A 26,241-nucleotide genomic window follows, 5' to 3' on the forward strand; every position below is an offset into this window, starting at 1 on the left:
GGAAGTTCCCATTGTGGCTCTGGGGTGTTCTTATGTCTGTCTTTCTAGTTCCTAATAGTTTACGAGAATAAATTCAACAGCAAAAAAGCCAACAACCCAATTGAAAAATGGGCAAAAGACCTGAATAGACATTTCTCCAAAGAAGATATACAGATGGCTAACGAGCACATGAAAAAATGCTCAACATCACTGATTATTAAAGAAATACACATCAAAACTACCACCTCACACCTGTCATCATTAACAAGTCAACAAATAACAAACGCTGGAGAGAGTGTGGAGAAAAGAGCACCCTCCTACACTGTTGGCGGAATGTAAATTGGTACAATCACCATGGAAAACAGGATGGAGGTACCTAAGAAAACTAAATACAGAACTACCATATGACCCAGCAATCCCAGTCTTGGGCATATATTTGGACAAAACTTTCCTTGAAATAGATACATGCACCCGTATGTTCATTGCAGCACTATTCACAGTAGCCAAGACATGGAAACAACCTAAATGTCCATTGATAGATGAGTAGATTAAGAAGATGTGGTATATATACACAATGGAATACTACTCAGCCATAGAAAAGAACAAAATAATGCCATTTGCAGCAACATGGATGAAACTAGAGACTCTCATACTAAGTGAAGTCAGAAAGAGAAAGACAAATACCATATGATACCATTTATATCTGGAATCTAATATACAGCACAAATGAACCTTTCCACAGAAAAGAAACTCATGGACTTGGAGAACAGACTTGTGGTTGCCAAGGGGAAGGGGGAGGGAGTGGGATGGACTGGAAGTCTGCGGTTAATAGATGCCAACTATTCCATTTGGAATGGCTAAGCAATGAGATCTTGCTGTATAGTCACTTATGTCTAGTCACTTATGATGGAGCATGATAATGTGAGAAAAATGAATGTATACATGTATGTGCAACTGGGTCACCTTGCTGTACAGTAGAAAATGGACAGTACACTATAAACAACTATATTGCTGAAAAAATTATTCTAAGTAAAAAAAAATAGTTTATGAGAATAGGTAGTTTTACCACATCTTTTAGGAGTTCCTGTCGTGACTCACTGGTAACAAACCTGATTGGTATCCATGAGGACGTGGGTTCGACCCCTGGCCTCGCTCAGTGGGTTAAGGATCTGGCGTTGCCATGAGCTCTGGTGTAGGTCACAGATCTGACATTTCTGTAGCTGTGGCATAGGCCAGTGGCTACAGTTCCGATTTTATCCCTAGCCTGGGAGCCTCCATATGACACAGGTGTGGCCCTAAAAAGCAAAAAATGGAGTTTGGAACCCCCTTGGTCCTCCTCTCCCTGCCCCCAGGGCTGTCTGTGTCCTCTTTCTTGAACTCCTGGGTCAAGTCAACCAAGCACGGTCCTGCCCCAAGTCATGTGACTTGCTGTTCGCTCTCCCTGGAGCGCTCTTCCTCCAGGTATGCCTGGGGTGACCCTCTTCACTCCACTTAGGTTTATGCACAAATGTCCCCTCTTCCAAAATTCCACCTCCAACCATCCTGTCTAAACAAGCACCCCCATCCCCTAGAACTCTCTAGGCATCTCCTGGCTTTGTCTTGCAGCAAACTGTTCCCCTGTGATGTTAAACATTATGTGCTTTATCTGCTAACTGCCTGCCTTCCCTTCAAACATGGAAGCCCATGAGGACCAGGCCTCCATTTGCTTTCTTTGTGCTTTGTCAAGTTGCTCAGAGTGGCTGTTCTCTACCTGGGTAGCACATGAGTGACACCTGGGGAGCCCGGGCTCCATCTCAAATCAGTTAAATCTGAATTCCTGGGGTGGGGCTTGGATACCAGAATTTTTTAAACTCCCCAGCTGATTCCAGTTTGCAGCCAGATGGAGAGCCATGGCACCAGCAGAGCGAGGCACAGAGGAGACATTCAATACAGATTCGGTGAGTGATCAGTGAATGAATGAGTAAAAGAATGACTTGTGGTTGCCTAGGGGGAGTGGGATGGATTGGGAGCTTGGGGTTAATGCAAACTATTGCTTTTGGAATGTATTAGCAATGAGATCCTGCTGTAGAGCACTGGGAACTATGTCTAGTCACTTATGATGGAGCATGATAATGGGAGAAAAAAGAATGTATACATGTATGAATAACTGGGTCACCCATGCTGCACAGTAGAAAAAAAATTGTATTGGGGAAATAACAATTAAAAATTTTTTTTAAAAAGAATGAATGGATTCTTATGGGCCCAGATGAGAGACAGCGATCCAGAAAGCAGGAGTCATACACTCGAGCTTCCCTAGGCTCAGCCCCAGTTCAACCTCTCCACAAATGTTATACCCCTTGCTCCAGGAGCCCGCCAGGCCTCCCTTCAGGGCATCTCCAGGAGGTCTACCCAGAAGCGCCCAAAGGCCTCCACTCCCTCCTTTTAATTTCCAGTACTCAGCCTGTTTGCCAGTCCAGTGACCAGAGCTGAAGTCCTCCTGCTTCCACTCCCAAATGTCCTATATTCAGAGAGGTTATGCAACCCCAGGGTAGACCTTGGAGGAAGTGGGCTTGTGAGAGCTGTGGGGTGGGTGGGGGCGCTCCCTGGAGAGGTCAGACAGGACAGGCATACCCGGATACCTAAGAGGACTCAGAGCATCTGTCCACTGGCCAGCTGAGCACCCCAGCAGGTGTCCAAATGCAGGTCCTCTCAGGCCCTGGAGATCCAGGAATCCAGTGTTCCCTAGGTGACTGATGAGCCACCAGGCTTAAGAACCACAGGTCAATGTACCTTCTACCCCTGTGCCCCCCTCCGCAAGGAAGGACTTGAGAAGCACAGAGAGAATTGATAGCCAGTAGAGTTCAGGCTCCAATCAGGCCCTGGGTCTTGAGGCCCCCTTCCTAGGCTCCCACCACAAAGGAGACACCTGGGGTTTGGCAAAAAGAGACACTGTAAAAAACGGAGGGAGGGCTTTGTGGTCCTTAGCTCAGGAGAACAGCTCCTGACCATCACCCTCAGCAAGATCACTTCCCACACCTCCTCCACTCCTCCCCCACTGTCTGGGTTGCCCAACACTTCACACTGTACTGTCTCTCCAGCCTGGTCTTCTAACGCCAGCACCCAGCACCCGTGTCACCTAAGTAGAGCTAAAGGCTTTGCATACATTATCACGTCTGCCAGATGAATATCGTCTTTTACAGATGCAGAGACAAAGGCTCAGAAAGATCACACAGGGAGTGTTAGGCCAGGTCTCACTCAAGCCTGTTTGATGGCCAAGAGATGAGACAGCAGAATGGTGAAAAGGGTAGATTCAGGGCCAAACAGCCTGGGTTCGTATCCCAATCCACCATTTACTAGCCATGTAACCTTGGGCAAGTTGCTTAGCTTCTCTGGGCCCCAGTTCTCTATCTGTAAAATGGGGATAACACTGTACACCTACCTCTGGGGGCTGCTATGGGCATTAGGGCAGACTGACACAGGCTACAAGCCGTGTAAATGTTGTGATTATTTCACCTCAACTACCCCTTCAGGAGGGTCCCTTATTCACCCCCAAGCATTTATCAAGCAAAACTTCTTGGTTCAAATCTCTAATAACAGGCTACAGGGGGACATGGGGATACCCTTTAACAGGGAACAAAGCTTTAAGTGAAAGGAGTTCCATTAAGCCAGTGAGGAGCTGAAGGTATTTTGGAGGGGGGCCCAGGGGTCACCAAAGTGGTGGGCAGTGATGGGCAGTGTCTGGACCCTGTGGTAAAGTGAGCTCAGCTACGCTCATCCCCACAGCCAGGCGCTCGTGCAGGCTCTGCAGACAGCGGCTGTCCTGCTGTCACTGCATATTTGGGAAGACATAGGGTCTGTGGATTCCTCGCTCTCCATGAGTCCACTCTGCCAAGATTTCCTGAGGGCCCCCCAGGGACCTGGCATCCCCTAGGGTTCTACAGGCCCAGCTTAGAGCCCTGCAGGGGTCAGCTGATGGTCTACTCAGTCCCAAAGGTGGAACTCCAGAACAGCCCCAGACAGTATGTAAATGAACAATGAAGAGGCATGGCTGTGTTCCCCTAAAACTTTGTGGACACAAATTTGAATTTCATGTAACTTTCCTGTATCATGACATATTCCTATTCTTTTTAATTGGCTATTCTTTTTTTTTTTTTTTTTAAACATTTAAGACACAAAGATCATTCTTAACTCATGGACCATGCAAAAACAGGCAGCAGGCCAGAAGGGAAGCCAACAGAAACAGAAAAACAAACAAATATGAACATGACTACAAAGTGTGATAAGGGCCATGAAGGGAAAGATGGGGAATTAGAATAACTGCAGAAGGGAGGGTGTTTCTCTGAAGGAAGTTCATTTAAGCTTCAGGTTGAATAAGAAGGATTCATCCTCAAAGAGTGGGGCAGAACATTACGTACAAAGGGAACAGAGGTGCAAAGCCCCTGTGGTTGGGAAAATAGCATGGGGTCTTCAAGGAACACAAAAACAACAGTATGACTGGTGCGGAATGCACCCAGGAGAGGCACAAGGGAGTGGTCAGGGCATCAGGTAGCACAGGGCCTCTCAGACTGGCAAGCAGTCTGGAAGTTTGTGTGTGTGTGTATTTGTAGGGCCACATCCACAGCACATGGAGGTTCCCAGACTAGGGGTCAAATTGGAGCTATAGCTGCTGGCCTATACCAGAGCCACAGCAGGGTCTGAGCCACATCTGCGACCTACACCACAGCTCACGGCAATGCTGGATCCTTAACCCACTGAGCAAAGCCAGGGATGGAACGAGCATCCTCATGGATACTAATTGGGTTCGTTAACCACTGAGCCACAACAGGAACTCCTGGAAGTTTGTATTTTAATCTAAGAGCAATGCAAAGTCGATAAAAAGTTTAAGCAGGGTGGGTGAGTAGATTTGATATGGCTTTTAGGATGATCACTCTGGCCACTGAGCAAAGGACTGGTTGTGGAAAGACCCGTTTGGAAACAGAGAGAAGAGCAAGGCTTCTGCACGATCTGGTGAGAAGTCTCTGGGAAGTATTCTAAAGCAGAGCTGCAGGGCTTGCTTGACAGTGGTGCAGGGAGGTCAAAAATGCCACCAAGTTTTTTGGCCTGGACACTGGAAGGATGGCGCTGTCATCAAGGAGGACAGGCAGGCTGTGGGACAGTGGGTGGACCTTCTGGAAAGTTCCTCCTGACTGTGCTGAGAAAACACTTTGAAGACGCAAAAGCCACCTCCTCAACAGAATGTCTAGTATCAGCTGAGCCGCAAAGTTTCCCCAGGAGCCCTGGGCGAGGTGCTAAGGGTCAGGCAGGCAGCTTCTCTAGAAGCAGCCACAAACACAGCACTTACAGCCCCAGGTGGCACAAGCACCTACAGGGTTAGGCTGTGGTGGTGCACAGAGGGCCAAGGTCGCTCACCAGGGTCCCTAGTAGGGCCTCTCCTGTGAAGCTGGGGCACCTGCCCGGCCACCCACTGGCTGGCCTCCCCTCCATCCTCTCTCTCCTGCCTGCCCCGTCCTGCCCTCCCTCCACTTCCCCGACTCCCAGTTCTCAAGCCCCAGGATTGTGACAGTGAGAAAACTCATTTTCCATGAGTTAAGTTGACTGCTCAGTCTCAGCTCAGCAGGAAGATACACAAGGCCCAGCAGATGGCGGGGCCTCTCCAGGATCAGCCTCAAAGGTCACCATCTGTCACTGCCCACTCTTCCAGCCTCTTCTCATTGACAGAGTCTCTCATGCTGACTTAAGGCCTGGCTACAAGGTAGGCCATGACATCTCCTGTGGACTGACTCTGTGTCAGGCACCATGCTAGGCCTTCTCTAAACATTAACCCTTAATTCCCACACCTGGCCTATGAGACCAACTATCATCCCCATTTTATAAAATGAGGAAACCAAGCTAAGCAATTTGCCAAGGTGGTAAAAGCTGTCTAGCTCCAGTGTCGAAATTCTTAACCACCATGCTACACAATCGCCCCTTCTTTGAGCCTCCACTGTAAAATGGATGAGGGGCTCAATGAAGATTTCTGGATCCTCCTGAGCTCTTATAGGTCAAGGATTTTACAACTGCTTCCTTCCAGGGTACTTGGTAGGTTCTTTCTCCCCCAGCAGTGGCTGCTCTCAGGAAAAGACCTTATTGACTCATTCATACTACGGTGTAAATGACTGGCACGGTGAGTAAGTCCAGTGAGTATGGTGAGGTAACTGCTGGAGCAGAGTCAAACCCAGACCTGCCTGGCTTCAGCAACTGACCTGTCCCTACAACATAGTATGGTACCGTCCACAGCCTGTGGGTTAGGACCTCCTCCCAAAAGTATTCTTTACCTTCATCAGTATTCCCTGTCTGAGGAGAATGGAGCCAAAATGAAGATGAAAGAGGGACTGGGAACAGGGGAGCAAGGGACATAAGCTATCAGACCCATGAGTTCCCAAAGTCAGGGCTTCTGATCCCTAATGGAGGCCTGGGTTCGAGCCCCACTTCCAGTTTATTTGCACAGCAGTCTGGAAGGAGTCAGGTCTCAGAGCAGGGACCTGGTTCCCAGCCCTGGCCCATCCCTAAATCAGGGCTCAAGTTTCCACATCTGTAGGACAGGGAGTTGGCCCCTCCCAGCTCTGGCAGTTGTGAGTTTTGCTCATACCCTGGCCTTGGCTGAACCCCATTAGCATTCTCAATCACTCCTAGTGCCCCCAAACCCAGAGCTCCTCTCTGAGCTGGGCACAGAAAATCCACCTCCTGGAGGAGCGGGAGCTGGAATCACAGCCTCTGGGGGAGGTTCCCAGCAGGCCCCACTCACAGCCTTGGCAGGAGTGGGGGTGCAATAGTGCCCTTCGAAACAGACACCTGACGTGCAGCTGCCCCCTCCACCCCAATCCCCCCTCTCTCATCCTCTCCTGCCTAAGGCTCCTGCTCCTGACCTCCTTCTCCAAGGTTCAGCCTTTTTACCTCTGTAAATGGCTTTTAAGTTTCTCACCCAGCATCTCATTTCTATCAGTTTCATTACTGAGGAGTTCTCTTGTCGCCATGAATGTGTTAAAAGGGGCCCAGGGACTTCAGGCCATGGCCAGCTGTCTCCTCTGCCTCTCCTGCCTTCCCCCCTTCCTTGCCCAGCATGCCCCCTCTGTGCCCCTGTGTATCCCATCTGACTCTCTGTGCAGCCTGGGGCACTCCTGACCTCCTGCCCCAACCCACTCATGTCCCTGTAACCCGAGGAGGCACAGACAAAACCAAGGCCACGGCCACATCCATGTGTGACCAGAAAGGCACACAAAAAGGAACACCTGTGAGTGCCTAGGCTGGTGAGGCCTTTGGCCCCAGTGTCCCCACACCACCTTCCCCTGGTCTCTAGCTGGAGAAGGAGCCCTTCCCCACCCTAGGAGAGGTCAGCACAGAAGGCACAGCCCACACCCGCGTGGACACTGTGCGCCTCAGTTGTGTATCTGAGACCATGCTTTAAGGATTAATGCTGACAGTGACCTTTCCTGGAGCTTCTGCCATGTTCCCAGTGATACCGTCAGCAACTTTGATCTACTGGCTCCCACCTTCACCAGTGTCATAGCCTCAAGGTCCTGATAAGGTTTTACCATTTTTCTTTTTTTTTTAGGGCCACACCCGCAGCACATGGAGGTTCCCAGGCTAAGGGCTAAATTGGTGCTGAGCTGCCAGCCTTTGCCACAGCCACAGCAATGCCAGATCCAAGCCAAGTCTGTGACCTACACCACAGCTCACGGCAAGGCTGGATCATTAACCCACTGAGTGAAGCCAGGGATTGAACCTGTGTCCTCATGGATACTAGTCAGATTCTTGTCTGCTGAGCCATGACAGGAACTCCCTGTTTTACCATCTTTTAAAACACCCAGAGTCACCTTAGATAAGGACACTGTAGCAGCCCCATCCATGGTCTAGGCTTCTCAGAGGCTAGAGGTCTGTGCCCCACCCAGACAGGCGGATGAGGAGTCTGGGGTTTGTCCCCTCTGCTGGAAAGCCCAAGTCACCTCACCTCCCAAGTGTAGGATGGGCAGGCTGTGATGACTCAGCTAGCCCTGGGCTGCCTTCCCTAGGCCCAGGCCTGGGATCTCAGAGCCCTGCTCCCCTCCCCTCTGGGTCTCCACTCACTGCAAAAGTGGGCAGATGGAGGTGAGACAGGAGGGAAGGGACAGGGCCAAACCTTTAAGATAATGAGAGAGCCATTGAAAAACAGGACAAAAACTAGTCAGAACCAATTAGACCCAAGATGGCGGAAGATTGGACTTCCGGTGCACCCAAAGCCTTGCTTGACACTCACCGTGATGCAATAGCTAAATAATATACCCACGGGCGTCGTGACAGTTCTGAGGCTGAACTGTCATAAAAGGCCAAAAAGCAGGCAGAGGCCCAGTTCCTGAAATCCCTCCCCCTTATCCAAAATAGTTGGGATAATCCTCCCACTTGTTAGCCTGTGAAATTAGCCCATAAAAACTAACCAATCCATATTTCAGGGCTCCTCTCACCTTCTGAGACGGACCACATTCTGTCTATGAACTGTGTATCTCTCTCAACAAATCTACTTTTTAACATTGCTTTGCCTCTTGCTGAATTCCTTCTGTGCAAAAACATAAAGACCCTGAACTTTAGTAAATCCTGATGCCAGGTGAGTAATTTTCATTAAAAGACAGTGGGTCTGAGTCCCAGTCTGAGTTCTGTCTGGGTTCAAGTCTCATCTGGGTTCAGGTCCCATTTCACCACCAAACTGTGTGTGGTTTCAGTTTCAGACAGACTGGACCAGGCTACCCATTCCCCAGCCATCCCACCAACAAATGTCCATGAGCCACACAGCTCCCAGGAATTGTTCAAAATGTCCACTGCAAAAGCAAAGCTTCCTTCAAGTCTCCTGCTTCATCATGATTTTGCATCCTTCCTAATGCAGCCATTTGTTTTAAAATTAAAATAGTGATTTCATCCAGATCATCAAGCAAGACCAACACTCCAGGAGGAAGGCCCAAAGGCAAGAACCACACAGGATCCTGTGGCCCAGGCCAGCCCATGGCAGAGTGCCAACTCCGCCCCTGCCATGACAGGACCACCTTTCTTTCCCACCTACCTCCGCAGCCACACAGGGACGATCACACCACTCATCTCACTTCCACCCCAGCTCCCAGAAATGCCAAGTACTGATGCATCCTGGGATTGGGCAAATGGGTTCCAGAAGGGGTCCAGAGAGAGGCCTCCAGCCTCAGCACTTCCCACCCTGCATGACGCCAAACAGCCTCTCCCTGTCCACTTCCTGACTCTGAAGACTTTAAAGGAGGTGGAGGGCCATCTCCAGGCCCAGAGGGACTCAGAGGCTCCCTCTGTGTGAGCCTTCCTCCTCCCTCACCCTACTCTCTTCCTCTCTCTCCCTGCCTTACACCAACTCTCTGGTGCAGCACAAGGCTCTAGCTGAGTTGCAAATTAGCATCTCAAGTTCCAGGAAGAGAGAAAAAGAGGCAGCAAACAGGGGACAGGGTTCCAGAAGCAAAGGAAGAAAGGCATGCAAGGAATAGGAGCAAAAGGAGGGAGATGAGCCAGAGAAGCTGGGTTCAAGGCCAGGGGTACCAGAAACAGGGACCCTCTGCCCCCTCCAGACTTTTTCCATCCTCATCTCCCCTGTGGGCTCCGTAGCCAATGCCTCATCCCCAAAAAAATCAGAACACATTTTCTAACTATAATCTTGAGGTGGAGCAGGAGGGCCACACAGGGCTTTCTCAACTACCCAGAAATGAGAAAGAATCTATCTTTCTTGGGAATTGCAATTATTTGAAAATAATGTCAACAAGTCTTGCTTTTTTCTCCCTGGCCATCTCCAACATGGACGTTTCCATTCTACATCTATCATCTAACCCGTCTACCTTTGTATTTACCTAGATTTCTACCCATCTATCTGTCTGGGTTTCTTATATATCTGTCTGCCTGTCTCCTCCTCCCTTCTGCTGTTCACCAGCATTTTCTCTTCCACTCCTGCTTAAGAATTCCCCCCAGAGGAGCAGAGTTCATCTAGGAGCTACTCAGCATCCTGGTCAGCACCCCTCTGACCTTAGATTAGCCCCAAATACCCACTGCTGGGCATGGGGGGGGCGCAGTCTCTCCCACAGAATTGGGAGAAGAGGACAAAGGAGCTGGGTAGGCCGGCACCCTGGGTGTGGAAGGCGGGGCTGTTGTTGGAAGAAACCTCTGGGGCCACCCGGCCGGGCACCAACCTTGAAGAGGTGAAGGATGTTGGTTGTCATGATGGAGACCAAACTCCTAGACGTACCGATGACACCCACCTCACACTCGGGTTTGGTGATGATGGCAGGCCACCACTGTCACAGCAGACCTCCAGCATGGGTGTCCCTAGCGCATACGTCCAGAATGTGGGGGCCCAGTGTGACTTCAGGCAGCAGGACCGGGTCACTATTGCGATCCAGAGATAAAAGTATGGCCTGGAGTCCCTGTCATGGCTCAGTGGTTAACAAATCCGACTAGGAACCATGAGGTTGCGGGTTCAATCCCTGGCCTTGCTCAGTGGGTTAAGGATCTGGCGTTGCCGTGAGCTGTGGCATAGGTCACAGACATGGCTTGGATCCTGCGTTGCTGTGGCTGTGGTATAGGCCGGTGGCTACGGCTCCGATTGGACCCCTAGCCTAGGAACCTCCATATGCTGCCAGAGAGGCCCAAGAAATGGCAAAAGACAAAAAAAAAAAAAAAAAAAAAAAAAAGTGGCCTCCAGCCAATGGATGCCCTTTTCCTTCTTGAATTCTCCACAGGCCTTGCCCTCTGGGCCCAGGCCATGCCCCAGGAACAGGCCTCCCTGCGTGGTGTCACTATCTGTGCAGATGGCATTCATGTGGGGGTGGCCTTTGGGTTTCTTCAGGGAAGAAGGCACACAGGGCCCATAAAGGCTGAGGAGCAGGCAGAGGGGCAGTAGGGCCCACCACCAGCCCTGGCCCCTCTCCCCAGGCAGCTCAGAAACGCCTAGAGACCCATGAACAGCAGGCTCCACTCCTAGCCTTGGAGGGCCCCTGGCCCCACAGCCTGGGGGAGCATGGGCACAGCAGCCCCCAGAAGTCTCTCCAGAGCTGCTTCAGCAGCGGCTGGCTGAGGGCAGCCAATGAGCTGGACCATGCAGGTGCTCCTCGCCCCTCGGGCAGTGCTGTTGCCAGCACAGGCCACTCACAGATGTCAGGGAGTGGGGTCAGGCTGCAGCAAAGCTCTGGTCTTGGTCCCCAGGTCCTGCAGGCCTGTTCTTGGTGGATGAGTGTGAACAGAGGAGAGGGCCCCTAGCTTCGCATGTCTTGGCACCAAGGAGAAAACAGCTCCAATACTTGCCTCCTACCAACCTGAGAGAGAGAGCGAATCAAACAGGAGCCCAAAAAAGACATTAGCTCTTTTGATCTCTCATCAGGAGCCTGAGAGGAGATGCTGGAGGTGATCGCCAAAGACTCCACAAATCTCCTAAACTTGGTTTTCTCCCAGCTGCTGCTCAACTTCGATTCAAACGGGAGAACTTAAGGCAAAAGCTATATTTGAAGATTTCTTGAGGCCTGTGCCCACTGCCATCAGAAGCCCAGGTATCAGAGAGCACACTCCCCAGGAAACAGCCTGGGAAGCTGAGGAAGAAGAGGGGCCCCTCTCAGCACACATGCAGAGGAAGAAGCAGGCAGAAACCAGTCCCACCAGGCATAACCAGTCCCACCAGGCATAACCAGTCCCACCAGGCACAGTTCAGATGTGAGGAAACTGAGGCCCAGAGCAGGAAGGGCACTTGGCTCGAGTCACACAGATAGTGAGCTGAACACCACCTGGAACCCAGCTCTGGAACCAGACAAACTTGGGCTCCATGAGGACTCAGAGACAAGGAGAGCCTACAAGGCCCCAGGAGAAGAAGTCAGGCTGGGAGCTGCTCAGTCTGGAGGCCAGGGAGAAGCAGGGGCTGCAGGACTTAGGGTTCCCCTCCTGAATCAGGGAGCGCTAGGTGGACCTCTCGTTCACTTTGCCACCCCAGTGGCAGCTCCTTTTTCCTTGCTTGACCTCACTCCCCCGCCTCTCCCTGAGAGGCTTTACCTCTCAGTTTCTCATTGCTCCTTCTCTCTCCTCCACTCCCTCCTGCTGAGAGTGGGGCTCGGGTTCTGGCCTGAGCTAGGACCCATTGTTGTTGTGATTAAATATTTATGTGCAAGGATAGAGAACACCAGCTCTTCCTCATTCTCACTGCTAATTTGGGCTCATTTCCCCAGGGGTTCCTTCCCTCTGCCCAGCCTTCCCTCAAAGCCAGCCACCTCCCTCCCCTTGACTAAGGAGGCCACTGGGAGAAGGGCTGAAAGCTGAGTCAGGGCTGGGCTGGGGGCTGGACCCAGAAGCCAGTTTCTCCATGGGTTTGCCTGATAAAGACCAGCATACTTGGTCTGTGCCTCAGTTTCCCTAGCCTTTTAGAAGAAGAGCTTGTGTTTGGAAATTTCCCTGGAGATGTGGTCCCTCCGTCAAGACCAAGTAGCAGTCTTAGAGTCATTCATCCCCACCCAGAGGCTCTGACTGCTCCAGTTCTGCAGGAGGAGGAGGAGGGAAGGAGGGGGTGCAGCACACCAGGGTCCAGCCTCAGTTCCTGGGGTTCTCTGCCAGTCACCTTCTGGACCCTCACTTCACATCTCACCCCATCAGAATGTTCCCTCCCCCATTAGCTCCTCAGAGACCAAGAGTATGGCTCTTAATTCTCCTTAACCTCCTTCTGCAGGTGAACCAATAGCCCTGAGCTATCACATAACTCTCCCAAAGTCACACAGAAGTCAAGATGGATGAGGACTCACAGCCAGCACCAGTGACACTGAGAGAGCCTGGGGAAGCTGGCAGGAAGCCAGGACCCAATGACCTAGGGCTGGGAGTCAGTGCTTCGAGGACGGCTTAGGAGCTGTTAAAATACAAGGGAAGGGAGCTACACCTGTGTGGAAGCTTCAGCACCATTCACACCTTTGTGTGAGTTTATCAGATCTTTCCCAGGCAGCTGTAGGACATGAGAGGATGTGGGGCATGCTGCTGAGGCAAGGAGTAGTCAATTCAGGGAATAGGAGAAGCCTTAGACAACCCCCACAGTCCTGCTGCTGCCCTACTGGAGCACCTGTCCACCTCGGGGATCCTCAGTTTCAAAATCTGTAAAATGGATGGGCTGGAGTAAGATCCAGTCTGGAGGCCATAGTGTCTCTGTGGGGTTGTCACAGTGATGGGAGGGAGTCACCTACTAGCCCACATCCAGGCAGGGATCAGAGATTGGTGGGGAGGGGGGCAGCCTGCACAATGAAACACTGTCTTGTCCAAATGTCAGTGGTGCCCCATGGAGAAATAACAGCAAATGACAACATGCTGCTTTGTGCCAGACACTGTCCAAGTGCTTTGCTTGTGTTTCCCCAGGTAACGCTTACATCCTATGAGCTAGGTGGTATTTTGATCCCTGTCACACAGATGAAGAAGCTGAGGCACCAAACCTCATATGATGACATAGCCCAGAGTACAGTATAAGCTGCTTGGGCCCTGACCGCTCCTCTATGCTGGCCTGGAGGGTCTCTCAGACCTGCCCAGGTCCAACATCCTGGGAGTTCAGGCTTGGGTTTCTTGAATTTCAAATGGAGGGATTTTTGGTTGAGGCCACAGAAGGGCAGATTCAGGCCAGGAGACCAATACACAGTAGCTTCTGCTAGGCTCTGCTCAGGCTTCCAGACCCTTTGTGAGGGCTCCACCCTCCATCTTTCCCTGATGACCCAGGGCCTGTACCAGAAATATCCACAAACCACAAAACAGCAACCAGAAGAGAGCTACTGTGATTTTCTGAAAGAAGCATAAGGAATATAACTTTTCTTAGGTGTGTAAGATGCCTGCATCAGCTCTCCCGCCGAGGGCTGAAGAAGCAGAGCCTCAGTGTCCCCTCTGAGGGTTGGAGGTAGGACTGAGCCCCTCCAGTCATGTATACCCCATCCCCACCTAAGAAAAGTTATATTCCTTATGCTTCTTTCAGAAATGAAGAGCTTCGGAGTTCCTGTCATGGCTCAGTGGTTAACGGATCCGACTAGGAACCATGAGGTTGTGGGTTCAATCCCTGGCCTCGCTCAGTGGGTTAAGGATCCGGCGTTGCCATGAGCTGTGGTGTAGGTTGCAGACGTGGCTTGGATCCTGCGTTGCTGTGGCTCTGGCGTAGGCCGGTGGCTATGGCTCTGATTTGACCCCTAGCCTGGGAACCTCCATATGCTGCAGGTGCGGCCCTAGAAAAGACAGAAAGACAAAAAAAAAATAAAATAAAATAAAAAAGAAAGAAATGAAGATCTTAGAAATGAATGCTTTAAAATTGAACAGCTTGAAGCCCTCCCGTGAGCGTCTCCTTTGCTTGACTGCACCCTAAGCATAATCACCTGTGAGCTAAAGCGTATGTACCCGGAGTACATTTGCCTTGAGTTAAAGATTATAATCCCCTGTTTTTCTGGAAACTTCCTGGTTTGTGCTAATTTCTGATCAATATGCCCTTTTTGCAAGTATTGTTATTCTAGAAAAAGGCAAGATGCAATAACCCAGAAGACCACCACCAGGATCACACTGAGATCTCTTGATGAACTTCTGATAACTAAGTCAAAAGAAAGAAGAAAATATGTTTGCCCCAACCTTAATTCTTATCAGAAGTCCCGTTTTTCCCCTTTTAGACTATAAAACTCCCTGCAAGTCTTCCCCAAGGGAGGGCACAGTCTTTAGGGCATTAGCCTGCTGTGGCCTCCTTTGCCTGGCAAAACAATAAAAAGCTATTTTTTTCTCCTTTGCCCCAAACTCTGTCTACATGTTTCTACCCAGCACAGGTGGACAGAGGCTGAGTTTCAGCAACAGAGCCAGGTCCCTAGAAGATTCCAAGTCTTCCTGGCCGCCCCCGGCATCCCTGCCCTCAGCCTTACCTGAGCCAGGGCTCCCGACCTGTGAAGACCCCTCTCCCTCTGCTTTCTTGCTCTTCCTCCAGCACCTTCTCCATCTCTGTTCACCTTCGCCTCTGCTGTGCCCAGCCCAGGTGCTCTGAGAATTCAGACAATGGTGAGTGCCTGAGTTGAGTCAGGTTGGAATCACCTGAGCTGTTTAGAAGCCTCATCACCCACATCTCACGTTTGCATGATGGAGGGGCTGGCAGCACCACTCCCCAAATGGAGAGCACTGCCCCTTGGAGTGTGGGTCCAAGACTCAGGACTGCAGGCCACCTCTGAGGCCCCATCGCTCCTGTGGCCCTGGGGACCTTTACTGGCTGGGCAGACGTGCGGTTTGCTGGACAGTCTCCTCCCAGATGGACAAGGGCTAAACCCAGGAAGCAGATAATTGGAAGCCTGCTACATCCCAGCTACATCAGCGACAAAGCCCACAGTTTAATCACCCATATGACTCAGTTCTGTGGGGAAAGGAGGGTGACAAATTAGCTCCATCAGAGCCTGGCAGCACAGCCCTCTCCCCACCTGGACCACAGCTTGAGGGGATCACGTCATACGCGTCTCGAAATCTCTGCATCCCTGCCTACAGAGCCTGGCCTCCCCCATCAGGGTCTGTGGAAGTGAACAAATGATTCCCGGGCTCTTTCCATGCTTCTCTCTCAGGTCATCTATCTCTATATCAATAGAAAGGGCAGCCCTGCTCCCAGGCACTCGCCCAGCCTAAGCCATGTTCTGGGTGCTGTGCCCCCTCTCCTTCAGGTCCTTGAACTCCTCCTACTCACCAGCCTGATCAGGAACCCGCCCCAGACCTCACTTCAAAAGCCATCTTCTCCCTGTTCCACCAAAGCAGCAAAGGCCTGCTTCAGAGGGACTGGTTCTGTGCTGAGAACGTAGTGGGTACTGAAAAATACACGTGGAAAGAAAGAAGGGATGGAGGAAATAATTCCTGAGCTTAATGCCAATGGAAACTAAGGTTAAAACTTGAAACCAATTGCCCTTGCCTCCCCCATCCTTGGGTTCTCTCCATCCTTCTCCCCGCGAGGCTCATCCTTCAAGTGAGCAAGTGAGATGCTTCTTCCTCCAGGAAGCCTGCCCTGATTATTTCAGTTCCTGTTATCTCCTTCCTCCACAGTTAATGCCATAAAGCTTCTCTGTGTTGTTATTTGGCACTGATGAGCCCAGCAGCATGTTAAGGGCCTGTGTGTTCAGCACCTCCCTCATCTCTGTATCCTCCCACCCTCATCCCTAGCCCAAGGGTCAGAGCACAGGAAATTCTCGATAAGCACCCAGACAAGGCCCTGGTCCCTGCCCAGACCCAGCATGACAGCCACCCTCCCCAGTGTGGAGCCCAGGGCAGGGGATGGAGGGTCTGCAGCAGCATTCCAGGTCCCTGGAGTGGACTCAGACCTTGCGCTGAATTCTTACAACCCCCTTGTGTAGTCAGGCATGGAATATAACCTATGACCATTCAGTTATTCAATGTGCCATCCGAGTCTGTGTTGAGCTCCTGCTGTGTGCCAGGCTCTGCTCTGGGCACTGGGAAAACACTGGGAGAAAAACAGATACGAACACCTGGCCTGTGAAGCCAACGTCTCATTAATCAACCACTAATATGTCTAAACAGAGATGGGTGGCACTTCAGGGGATCAAGAGGATATTAAGACAAATGAAGCAGGTAAAGAGAAAGGGAATAACCCAGAGAGGCTTTTTCAGAAAAAGATAGTCAGGGAAGACTTCTCAGAGGAGGCGGCATTCCAGCAGAGATTTCTATGCAGACCCCTAGGCCTCTCCTTCCCACCCGCTGCCCCACTTGCCACCGCCATCGCTGCTTCCAGCATAGCAGGTGTTTTTGTCTGCAGCTGTTGCTATGGTGGGCTTCCCGCTAATGCTCCTTCTTCCTCTCTCCTCTTTTGTTCCCCTCTTTAACCCAGGCACTGCCCTGGAAAGCTGGGGCCCACTGGCTTAGCGAGCTGATGTCCAACCTCTACTCTCTTGCACAGCCGGGAACAGAATCATGGTTATGGGTGAGACTTCCAATCCTAAGCCAGCATGAGGCCAGGCACAAAGAAGGGGCAGTGACATATGAGAAACAATCTTAAGCCATAAAATTAAGAATCCAAGTTAAGTCTCTAGCCTTTATTTCTATATTCAAGTCTAAAAATAGTCTAAAAATAGGAGTTCCCTTGTGGCTCAGTGAGTTAGAACCTGACTAGTATCCATGGGTTAAGGATCTGGCAAGATGGACGATATGGCTTGGATCCTGCATTGCTATGACTGTGACATAGGCCAGCAGCTGCAGCCTCAATACTATCCTTAGCCTGAGAAATTCCATATGCCACAGGTGTGGCCCTAGAAAGGAAAAAGAAAATCAAAACCAAATAAAAATAACCCTGTAGCAATGAGGTATTTTTGCTAGAAGTCACACCCCAAGGGATCCAGAGGCTGGTTTCTATCCCCCTGAGGAACAGAGGGGTGGCTGGGAGGGTTGAGTGTGGGGGATGGGATGAGGGCAGGACCCAAACCACGTGGCCCTGATGTAGGTGTCCCAGCCTGGGATGAGCAGCCAGCTGAGCTCTCCCGGGGCCTCATCATAGCCAAAAGGTGGCCAGTGCCTCTCCAAGAGAGTAGGGAGGCTTAACAAGACACTGAAGTCTGCTCATCAGCGTGGCTCTGCCAAAAAGGCACGGCTGGGCTCGCTCTATGGGCTGTCATATCCCAATTACTGCAGATAACATCTACCTTAATTGAACAGGGTCCAACAATGTCATTGTGCCCTGGGTTCCCCAATTTATTTAATACACTGTGTACACATATACTTATGCCTCATTGCTGCCACGAGATTGCTAAACAGTATGGTTAATAATAAAAGATTTCATCAGCTTTAATTTAAGGTGATTTTTACTATCCTTGTGCTGCTCGTTTTCTAGAATGAAAAGAAGCCAAGAGAAATTCAGATTGGGGGCAAGAGGCTGTCTCTGGCCTGTGGACTGGAGGCTGGTGGGCAGGGCTGCAAGCAGGCTTCATCTTTCCCAAGTAAGTGCAGTTTATACGTCTCCCTTTCAGGAGCAAAGCTCAGGCAGGGGAAATGAGTTGGGTAGGAGCAAGGGTAACCTAGGCAGAAGCCTCCAGAGCTTGACTGCAGGACTGGTGGAGAAAAGGAAGCTAGTTGAGAATGCAGAGCTATAAACCTGGGGTTGGGCTGGGAGGCAGCAGAGAGACAGTGGAAGAGGCAGAGCAGGAGACAGAGAGAGGCCAGAAACTGCACATCGAGGAAAGAAACAGAGCTCCCAGCAGCAACAGAAAAGGCAGCTTGCATTCTGGCAAGGCCCAAAGGCAGTGAGATCTCTAATAGTTTGATGGTCCCTGCAAACTAGGGCAGAGTTGACTCGGGAACAAGGTCTCCCTGCTCTTTCCAGGAGCCGGCACCAGGCTGGGTGGGAGTAGCAGAAAGCTGGTGCCCTCTGCTCCAGCCTGCTGCCCACCCGGGGAAGCCTCTCAGCCACCTCCCTCAGGTCTGCGTGGGCAGCTGGCAGCTCTGCCAGCCCCAGTGAGCAGGGCCAGAGCCCAGATACCAGCTCCCCCATGCCTTCTCCAGGTGGCAAAGGTGGCTATCACTCTGCAGAAGTGAGATAACCTTCCAGCCAGCAGCCAGGCTCAGGACCTGTTCTGTGGGTCACACTGCCTGCCCTCCACTAATATTCCATATACCTCTCTCCTGATCACCCCCACCCCCCCACCGGCCCACCCGAGAGCAGTATCACAATCCTTTGGGTTAAGCCTTGTCTTCTTCTCTCAATCTCTATTAAATGAAAATGGCCCTGGAAATGACTAAACTCTCAGGAGGGGGTAGCTTTTGGGTATTTGTCCCTGAGAAGTGTGAAGATTTTGACAGATAGGGCAAGGTTGATGGCTATAATCACAAAAGTTGGGGGAGATAAAGACAGTGGTCACCTAATTCACAAGTGGCATTCCCATCCGGGGCTGAGCGGAGGCTCAGAGGCACCATCCCCAAAGGTTCCCACCCCACCCCAAGGACAGAACTGGAAGGGCTGTAAAGACCCTCCAGGAAGTGATTCTCTGGGGTTCCTGGGAGAGTGGCAAGGACTCTGACCCTACTCTCCCCTGCACCCAGGCTCTCTTCAAGTGTCCTTGCCACATGCCCGCAAGGCCTGCCCAGGAGAGGAGATAAGCCCTCCAGACTCCTCTGTGGGAATTCTGCCACTCAGAAAAGCTTCTGCAGGTCCTCTTCTTTTCATGGAAGTTCCCCTACCTTCTAGCCCCCAGGTCTGGAGGAGCTGAGGGTGCACAGCCAGAGCTGAGGCCAGGCATCCCATGTGGATCAGGGAGATGGTGCCAACTGAGGGCATATCCTGGGGTGAAGCAATGGGAGTTGGCACATCCTTCACTTCCGCCAGGAGCTGGCCCAGGGACATGAGGTTGAGTAGCAGGCTGTGGGCATGGGCTGCCCCCTCCCAGACCTGGGCCCCACTTTAACCCCACAGTGGAGGAGGGCAGGGACTGTGATGGGACACAAACACACACAATCCTCCCACCACCATCACCAAGGGCTTTCTGCTAGACTGACAGAGGGGCAGACTAACCACCGCTCCAACAGACACGGGACTTGGGGCACCCCATTAGGCAAGCTCAGCTCAGTCCCATAAAGCAGCTCTGTGCCAGGGGCGGCTGTGACCAAAGAAGGAAAGAAACAAGGAGTCTCCTCCAAAAAGGCCCAAAAATCTGAAGGTGGGGGCGCGCTTAAATTCGGGCCCTCAGGATTCCCTGCTGCCACCACTGCCGACTCATTTCAGCAGAACACCCTCAGACCGCCCTGGTAAGGGGGCGCCTCTTGTAGTCCTGGCTTCTACCTCACAGCCCCTGCGCAAGGAGGGGGCACTTACAGCTCTGGGGCGCCGGGGAAACACGATCGTGGACCCCCAAACACACACGGTGTCACAGCCGGGCCGCTGCACTGGGGTCCCGGAGCGGTAGGTCCCGAGTGTCCGAGAAGCACCTGACCCTTAAGTTCGGAGGGGCTGGGGGACCTCAGATGCTAGGGTGCGGTCCCAACCCGCCTCCGCCTGGAGCAAGCAGCCTAGGGCTCCAGACAGTGGCGAAGGCGACGCTGGGGCGGCCAAGGGAGCGGGACGGGGAGCAAGTGACAGGAACGGAGCCGAAGAGCGCCAGGCTGGCGCTGCCCTCCCCGAGGAGACCAAGGGGAACCGGTGCAAAAAAAAAAAAAAAAAAAATCCCCGCGCCCCCACCGCTGCCCTGTCTCTCGCTGAGGAGGGCACTGATACCGCCTCCACCAGGACGCGGGATCGGTCCCCCATCCGGTGGAGCCTGACACAACCCCAGGCACAGAGACACTTTCTCCCAGGCCCACAAAGAGGAGCTGCACTATTCTCTCTCTCGGGGCGCTGGGAGGGCCGGCCCCCACCAAACAGGAAGACCCTCTAGCCCGGGTCCCGCGCCCTCCAGTCCCGGGGGCCCCGATCCGCTGGCCTTCCTCTAGGGTCTGCCTTGAGCGCGGGAGCTCGACAGAGGCCACCTCCTCGAAGTGCCCGCGGGAGAGCACGGTCCCCTCTGCCCATTCCCGTGGTGAGTCCGCCCGAACCGGGGGCGCCGGAAGGCGCGGAGCCGCCGGGAGTCCGAGATGCAGGGAGGAGTCGGCGGCTGCCCCGATGAGCAGCCGCCTAGCGCGCAGCGGTCGGCTGCTGCTCCGGGGAGAACTAGGAAGCGGCGGCCAGCCCTGCTCCGACCTTTTGTGGGGCCCGGAGTCCGAGTCTCAGGGAGAAAGGAGGCGACTCTCGGGAGCGGGGTCCAGATGAGGGTTACGGGCTGGGAAGGGAGTGGAGCGGGTGCGGAGCCGCGAGCGCAGCCGTCCGACTGCGGGCTCTCGGCGGCGCAGGAGCATCGGCACTGGAGCAGGGGGAAAAAAAGAGCGAGTGAGCGACGGAGCAACAATGACGCCGAGAGGGGAGGCTTCGAGAGGGGGCGAGCGCCGGGAGCACGAAGGGGCCGCAGCCGCTGCCACAGTTCGGAAGGCGCGGGTCCCGCCCAAGTTTGCTCCTCAAGTATGGTAGAGCGCGCGGTTTCTGCAGGCCGTTTAAAGAGAGAGCACCATCTAAGACTCCGCATCTGAAGCGTCGCGCCGCCCCTCCTCCTGCCCGCTTTCAGCTCCCCATCCAACCACGCCACACCGGCGCCCTCTCCCGGAAGCCCCCCTCTCCTCTCCCCGGGCGGAGGTCTGCTCCTTGACTCCTAGGACTTGGCTAAGACCCCTCCTGACCCCAAAGGTCGGGGGTCAGGGAGCATAGCCCTGAGAAGTACAGCAAAAACAGTGATGCCAGAGGTCGCACTCCGCCCATTGCCCTGTGGGTCACTAGGGCCCTCACCTTAGGCCAGATTCTCACACATCTTCACCAGGCACGTGGTGTGTCCCCCTCCTCCTCCCCGTGTGGTATACTCATTTGCACACCCCACTGCTCCTTGTCTGAGCTTAAGACACGGGATGGGGGAGAATTACATTTGCCCCTGGTCACACAGCCTGTCAGAGGGCCCCTTCACCTCAGAATTTCACCAGGCTAGGGAACCCCCACCCCATGGCCTGCAGCCCGCTGGTCTCCCTTCAGCATTGGTTTGCAAAGTGTAACAGGTGGTCTGACTGGGAGGCAGGAGTGAGCCTGGGGAAGAATCCCTCAGCCAGGGAGAAGCTGAACCCCACCTCTAGTCCTTCCCAGGGGGCTGTGAAAAATCTCTGGAGGTGGCTGCCCTTAGAGAAAGGCAGGGGAGGAGGAAAGGGAGGGAGCCTTGCAGCCTTAGGATTGCAAGAGCATCTCTTCCCAGACTGAAGAAGCTTCTTTAATTAGAGCTGTGATGTGTGACTGTCCTTGTCCTGGGGAGGGTGTTCAGCACAGCGCCAGGGAGCTGAGGGGAGAGAGTGGCTGACATAAGGATAAGTTTGGCAGAAATTCAGAGAAAATTCATTTCAATGGGAACCGCAGTCCTGTCCATGTCTGTTTCTTCAGGATTGATTCTCGTAGCTTTCAAATATCTTTTCAGTTGAAAAACTTTAAACAAATAAAAACTCCAAAGGATCACCTACAACTATGCTACCAATGTTTGTTTCAAACCCACTGTTTAAATGAAGGACTCCCTCCAGGCTGTGGAGAATGGCTGGTGATAGGAGCACCCCATAGAGATTAAAAATACTGACCAAGGCTGGCCCGCCTGGGTGGGCACAGGCAAAGCTGGTGCCAGTGGCAAGGGGTTCTATTTCTCTTCCATGTTCTCTTCCTGGCTCCTCTCTTTTACCTCCTTGGGCCTTGCAGCGAGGGAGGGCTGCGCTCCTGATGGGGGCACCTCCAGGATCCGGATAATGCTTTTGCGATCCAGCCTCCATGGCCTCTCTGGATGGTCCCTAATGCTCCTTCCATGAGGATGTCCCTTCCCGTGGTCCCTAATGCTCCGGACCATGAGGATGTCCAATGGCCGCACCGCTTCCCCCAGTGCTTCCAGCCCGCGGCCCACCAGCCGGTTCTCCTATGAACTAGGGCCCCGACAGGCGGGGAACTGAGTGGGAACTGAGCAGCGGCAGCCGGCGACTGGGAGAGAAGAGAAATGTGGCTGGGATGGGTCAGGATTTGGGCATCTCGGGCGGTTTCCTAGTGCCACCTCGTGGTTGTATTCGGCGTTGCAGCGCCTGCTCTGAAAGAGGCCGCTGACGCAGGGACTGCAATTGGGCCAATTTGGGTTCTTAGACAATGACACTGCGACGAACGCCTAGCCCCTTTTCCTGTCTTTGAGGGGAAACCAAAGCTTGAGGGCCTCTGAGGACTGTGGCGAAAGAGAAAGGCGGGGAAGGGACCACTGAGGGGGATCCAGCTCAGGGAGGCCCGGATGGGAGTGAGGACCCTCCCCTCCGGGGCTCAGGACGGAGAAGAAAACACTTCAGCCTCCATTAAGGCTCCAGAACACTTTATGGCTCTCCTGACCACAGGCTGAATGCCACCATCTGTGGTCAGGTGAGAGAACCTGGCTTGGTAATGTCATGGTCCACTCTCTCCTGATTACTGAGGATAGATGGAGAGAAGTGGGGCCACAGCCGAGGACCTGGACCCCTGAGTGAGACAAGCATCCTGGGCCAGCCCTCCTCACCCGTGGAACCTCCAGCTCCAAAGCAGCCTAGGTGTCAACAAGGCAGTGTCCATCCACTGCCCTGAGACACCACCAGGCCAGGCAGCCAAGGGCAGCAGGATAGCAGTGTGGGGGAGTCTGGGCCTCTTGGGATTCCTTGGGAGGCCCCAGAGCCCTCACCAGCAATGTCCAAGCCTGCTCTGGTCCCCTTTGGAGGGAGTGGGAAGTATGGGAATGACCCTCAAGAGGCTCACACAGCCAAGATGTGGGTGAACTACTGCTTGAACCCGGGTGTTCTGGCACAAATCCTGGGTTCTTTGCTTGACTCTGTGTGAGGAGTGAGGGGTGGCGCTGTGGGATGTGAATCCAGGAAGCATATATGGTGGGGGATGGGCGGGGAGTCAGGATTTCTAGCAGAAAACCAGGGGCAGGTGATTCCCACGTCCCTGGGCAGTGCCAGCAAGGCCTGTGGTCAGATAGGAGGCTGAGTCCTGGGGATACTGTGGCGGATGGTGGGTAGTGGTGTGTCAGAGAGATGGGCCAGGCAGGGATGCAGATGGCGAGGTATCACTACATGATCGTAGCACTGTATTTTCTTGTTTTGCTTTTAATTATAAATTCTGAAATATTTGAAGCACATAGAAAAGTGCATAAAATGATACAATTACCTATAACCCTCCAACCAGTTTACTTGTTCTAAATATTTTGACTTTTTTAATTATACATTTTTTTTTTAAAGAAAAAATGTCACAGGAAGAACTAAAGGCCGCTCTTGACCTCTCTCTTTCTTCCTTTCCTGAAGTATTTTTACATTCCCAAACATGCTTTAAACCTTTTGCCAATGGGTATCTATCCGTCAGCAATACGTGGTATTGTTTTGTGTTGTAAAATTAGACATCAATGATATTATAATGTTACATATCATTACGCAAATTTCTTTTCTCACATCATGTTTTTGAGATCTCCGAGGGCTGATCTATGCAAATCTTTTTTTTTTTTATCTATGCAAATCTAATCCACTTGTTGTAATCTCTTCATGTTTTTTATCTGGTGCTGACCATAATTTACCTACTCTCCTGCTAAGAATAATATTTCATGATTATGATCAACAGGCACAGGGAACCTTCTTGAACTTGTCTCCTTGGACACACACGCAGAAGAGTTTCTCTACAGTTGTCATCTGGAAGAGAAAATTCTGGGCCTTGATGTTCATGCATCTCCAACTTTACTAAGTACTGTCAAATCGTTCTCCAAAGTGGTAGCACCAATTCACACTCCCATGAACAAACTATAGAACTGGAGTTTCTTCACGTGCTCCGATGAAGCCTATTAATTCTTGCCAATCTGTTAGGTGTGAAATGGTATTCCATTCTTGTTTTAATTTGCATTTCCCTACTTACTAGTGAGACTAAACAGCTTCTCATGTATATTGGCCTTGGGTGGCTCCTCTTTTTTCAAAGGTCTGTTCAGATCTTTTGCCTATTTTTCTTTTAGGTTATTTATCTTTTTCTTACTGATATAAAGGAGTTCCAGAAATCTTCTGTCAGTTACACTGATTGCAAACATCATCACAGCCCTCTTTCCACCTGATCCTGGATAGGGACTGAGGACCGCTGCTGGGATGGATTAGTGATGCCTGCAATAGGTATGGGACTGGATGCCAGAAGGGCTTTGGATTTAGGCTACAGTGTGGTGGTCCAGTTGTTAGATTACGACCAGTGAGGAAACTCCATTATAGGTACAAGTCTCAGTAATGAGGCCAGAGCAGGTCTAGGCAAGTCAGTTTAGCAGGTGAGGCCCTAATCATCAAATCAGACCTTTTAAAATTATTCTGAGAGACTTCTGAGAAGCCCATGGTGGGTTTACCCTACAAGCATTTCTCTAACGTGTGTATCCTTTTTTTCCCCCCTCCTTTTTAGGGCTGCACCCACAGCATATGGAAGTTCCCAGGTGAAGGGTTGAATCAGAGGTATAGCTGCCCACCTACACCACAGCCCCAGCAACGCCAGATCCAAATCGAGTCTGGGACCTACACCACAACTCTCAGCAACACCGGATCCTTAACCCACTGAGCGAGGCCAGGGATGGAAGCCAAATCCTCATGGATACTAGTTGGGTTCGTTACCGCTGAGCCAAATGGGAGCTCCCAAATGGTGTGTATCCTTAATGAGGGATACTGCAGGAGAGAGTCTTACAGACTGTGTGCTCGGCATCCACCTGGGCCCTAAATGTGGCCCCCATGGACCTGTGGGATAAGAGAAAAATGCAAACATGAAGCTCATGCTACTTGCTGTGCTTTGAGTAATAAAGTCCTTTGTCTCAGCCCAGGACTCCGATGTCTTCTGCCAACATCCATGAAATCATGACCAGTTAACTTGTTAACTTGCAAGTGGGGCAAAACCTCCGACTCTTCACAGCCTTTCCCAGGGGCCTTGTTAACACTGTAGTGGCCCTCCAGCATTAAAAAACTTTCTTTTAGGAGTTCCCGTCGTGGCTCAGTGGAAACTAATCTGACTAGTATCCATGAGGTTGCGGGTTTCATCCCTGGCCTCGCTCAGTGGGTTAAGGATCCAGCATTGCTGTGAGCTGTGGTGTAGGTCACAGATGCAGCTCGGATCCTGAGTTGCTGTGGCTGTGGTGTAGGCCTAGCCTAGGAACCTCCACACGCCAAGGGTGCAGCCCTAAAAAAGACCAAAAAAAAACCAAAAAACCCAAAAAACACTTTCTTTTTTGGGGGTGGGACGAGGGAGGTTCTACATCTGTGGCATGCAGAAGTTCCAGGCCAGGGATTGAACCCAGGCCACAGCTGCAACCAGAGCCACAGCAGTGACACTGCTGGATCACTAACTCACTGAGCCGTGAGGGAACGCCAACCTTTTTCTAAAATTGTAATAATAAAAAAAAAAACTACATATGATATGGTTCGTTTGAGTTTCCTCACATGTTCATCGTTTGATTTGCTCACTATTTCTTCATGCATTTCAGACTCTCCTTCTGCAATCATTTTCCTTCTTCCTAAAGTGTGTCTTCTAGTGGAGAACTGAGAGTAGTATACACTCCCAGCTTTGTTTTTGGAGCTTTTAAACAGTTATAAACCATAGCACATGTATAGAAAATTGCCAAAGAAAAAAATGGAGAGAATACTTATAAAATGAACTCTAGACCCCAATGTGTTCCTTTTTCAGTCATGCTTCAGGAACTATCATTATGTTAATCAAAT

The 26,241-nt window shown here is 51.8% G+C and overlaps 1 protein-coding gene across 1 annotated transcript; it reads right to left on the reverse strand.

Annotated features, from left to right (window-relative positions):
• Positions 1-17,003: 17,003 nt before the first annotated feature.
• On the reverse strand, positions 17,004-26,147 carry LOC110260000 (uncharacterized). Its single transcript, XM_085019073.1, has 2 exons — positions 22,102-26,147; positions 17,004-20,804 (listed from the first exon to the last, which is right to left on the reverse strand). The coding sequence occupies exons 1-2, from the start codon at positions 22,285-22,287 to the stop codon at positions 20,394-20,396; spliced, it is 597 nt and encodes a 198-aa protein (XP_084875199.1). The 5' UTR covers positions 22,288-26,147; the 3' UTR covers positions 17,004-20,393.
• Positions 26,148-26,241: the final 94 nt, after the last annotated feature.

This window comes from Sus scrofa, chromosome 3 (genome assembly GCF_054392235.1).
Source record: "Sus scrofa isolate SSC_HxYL_T2T_F1_AM1 chromosome 3, Sscrofa_HxYL_maternal_Yorkshire_Landrace_v2.0, whole genome shotgun sequence".
Lineage (NCBI taxonomy): Eukaryota > Metazoa > Chordata > Mammalia > Artiodactyla > Suidae > Sus > Sus scrofa.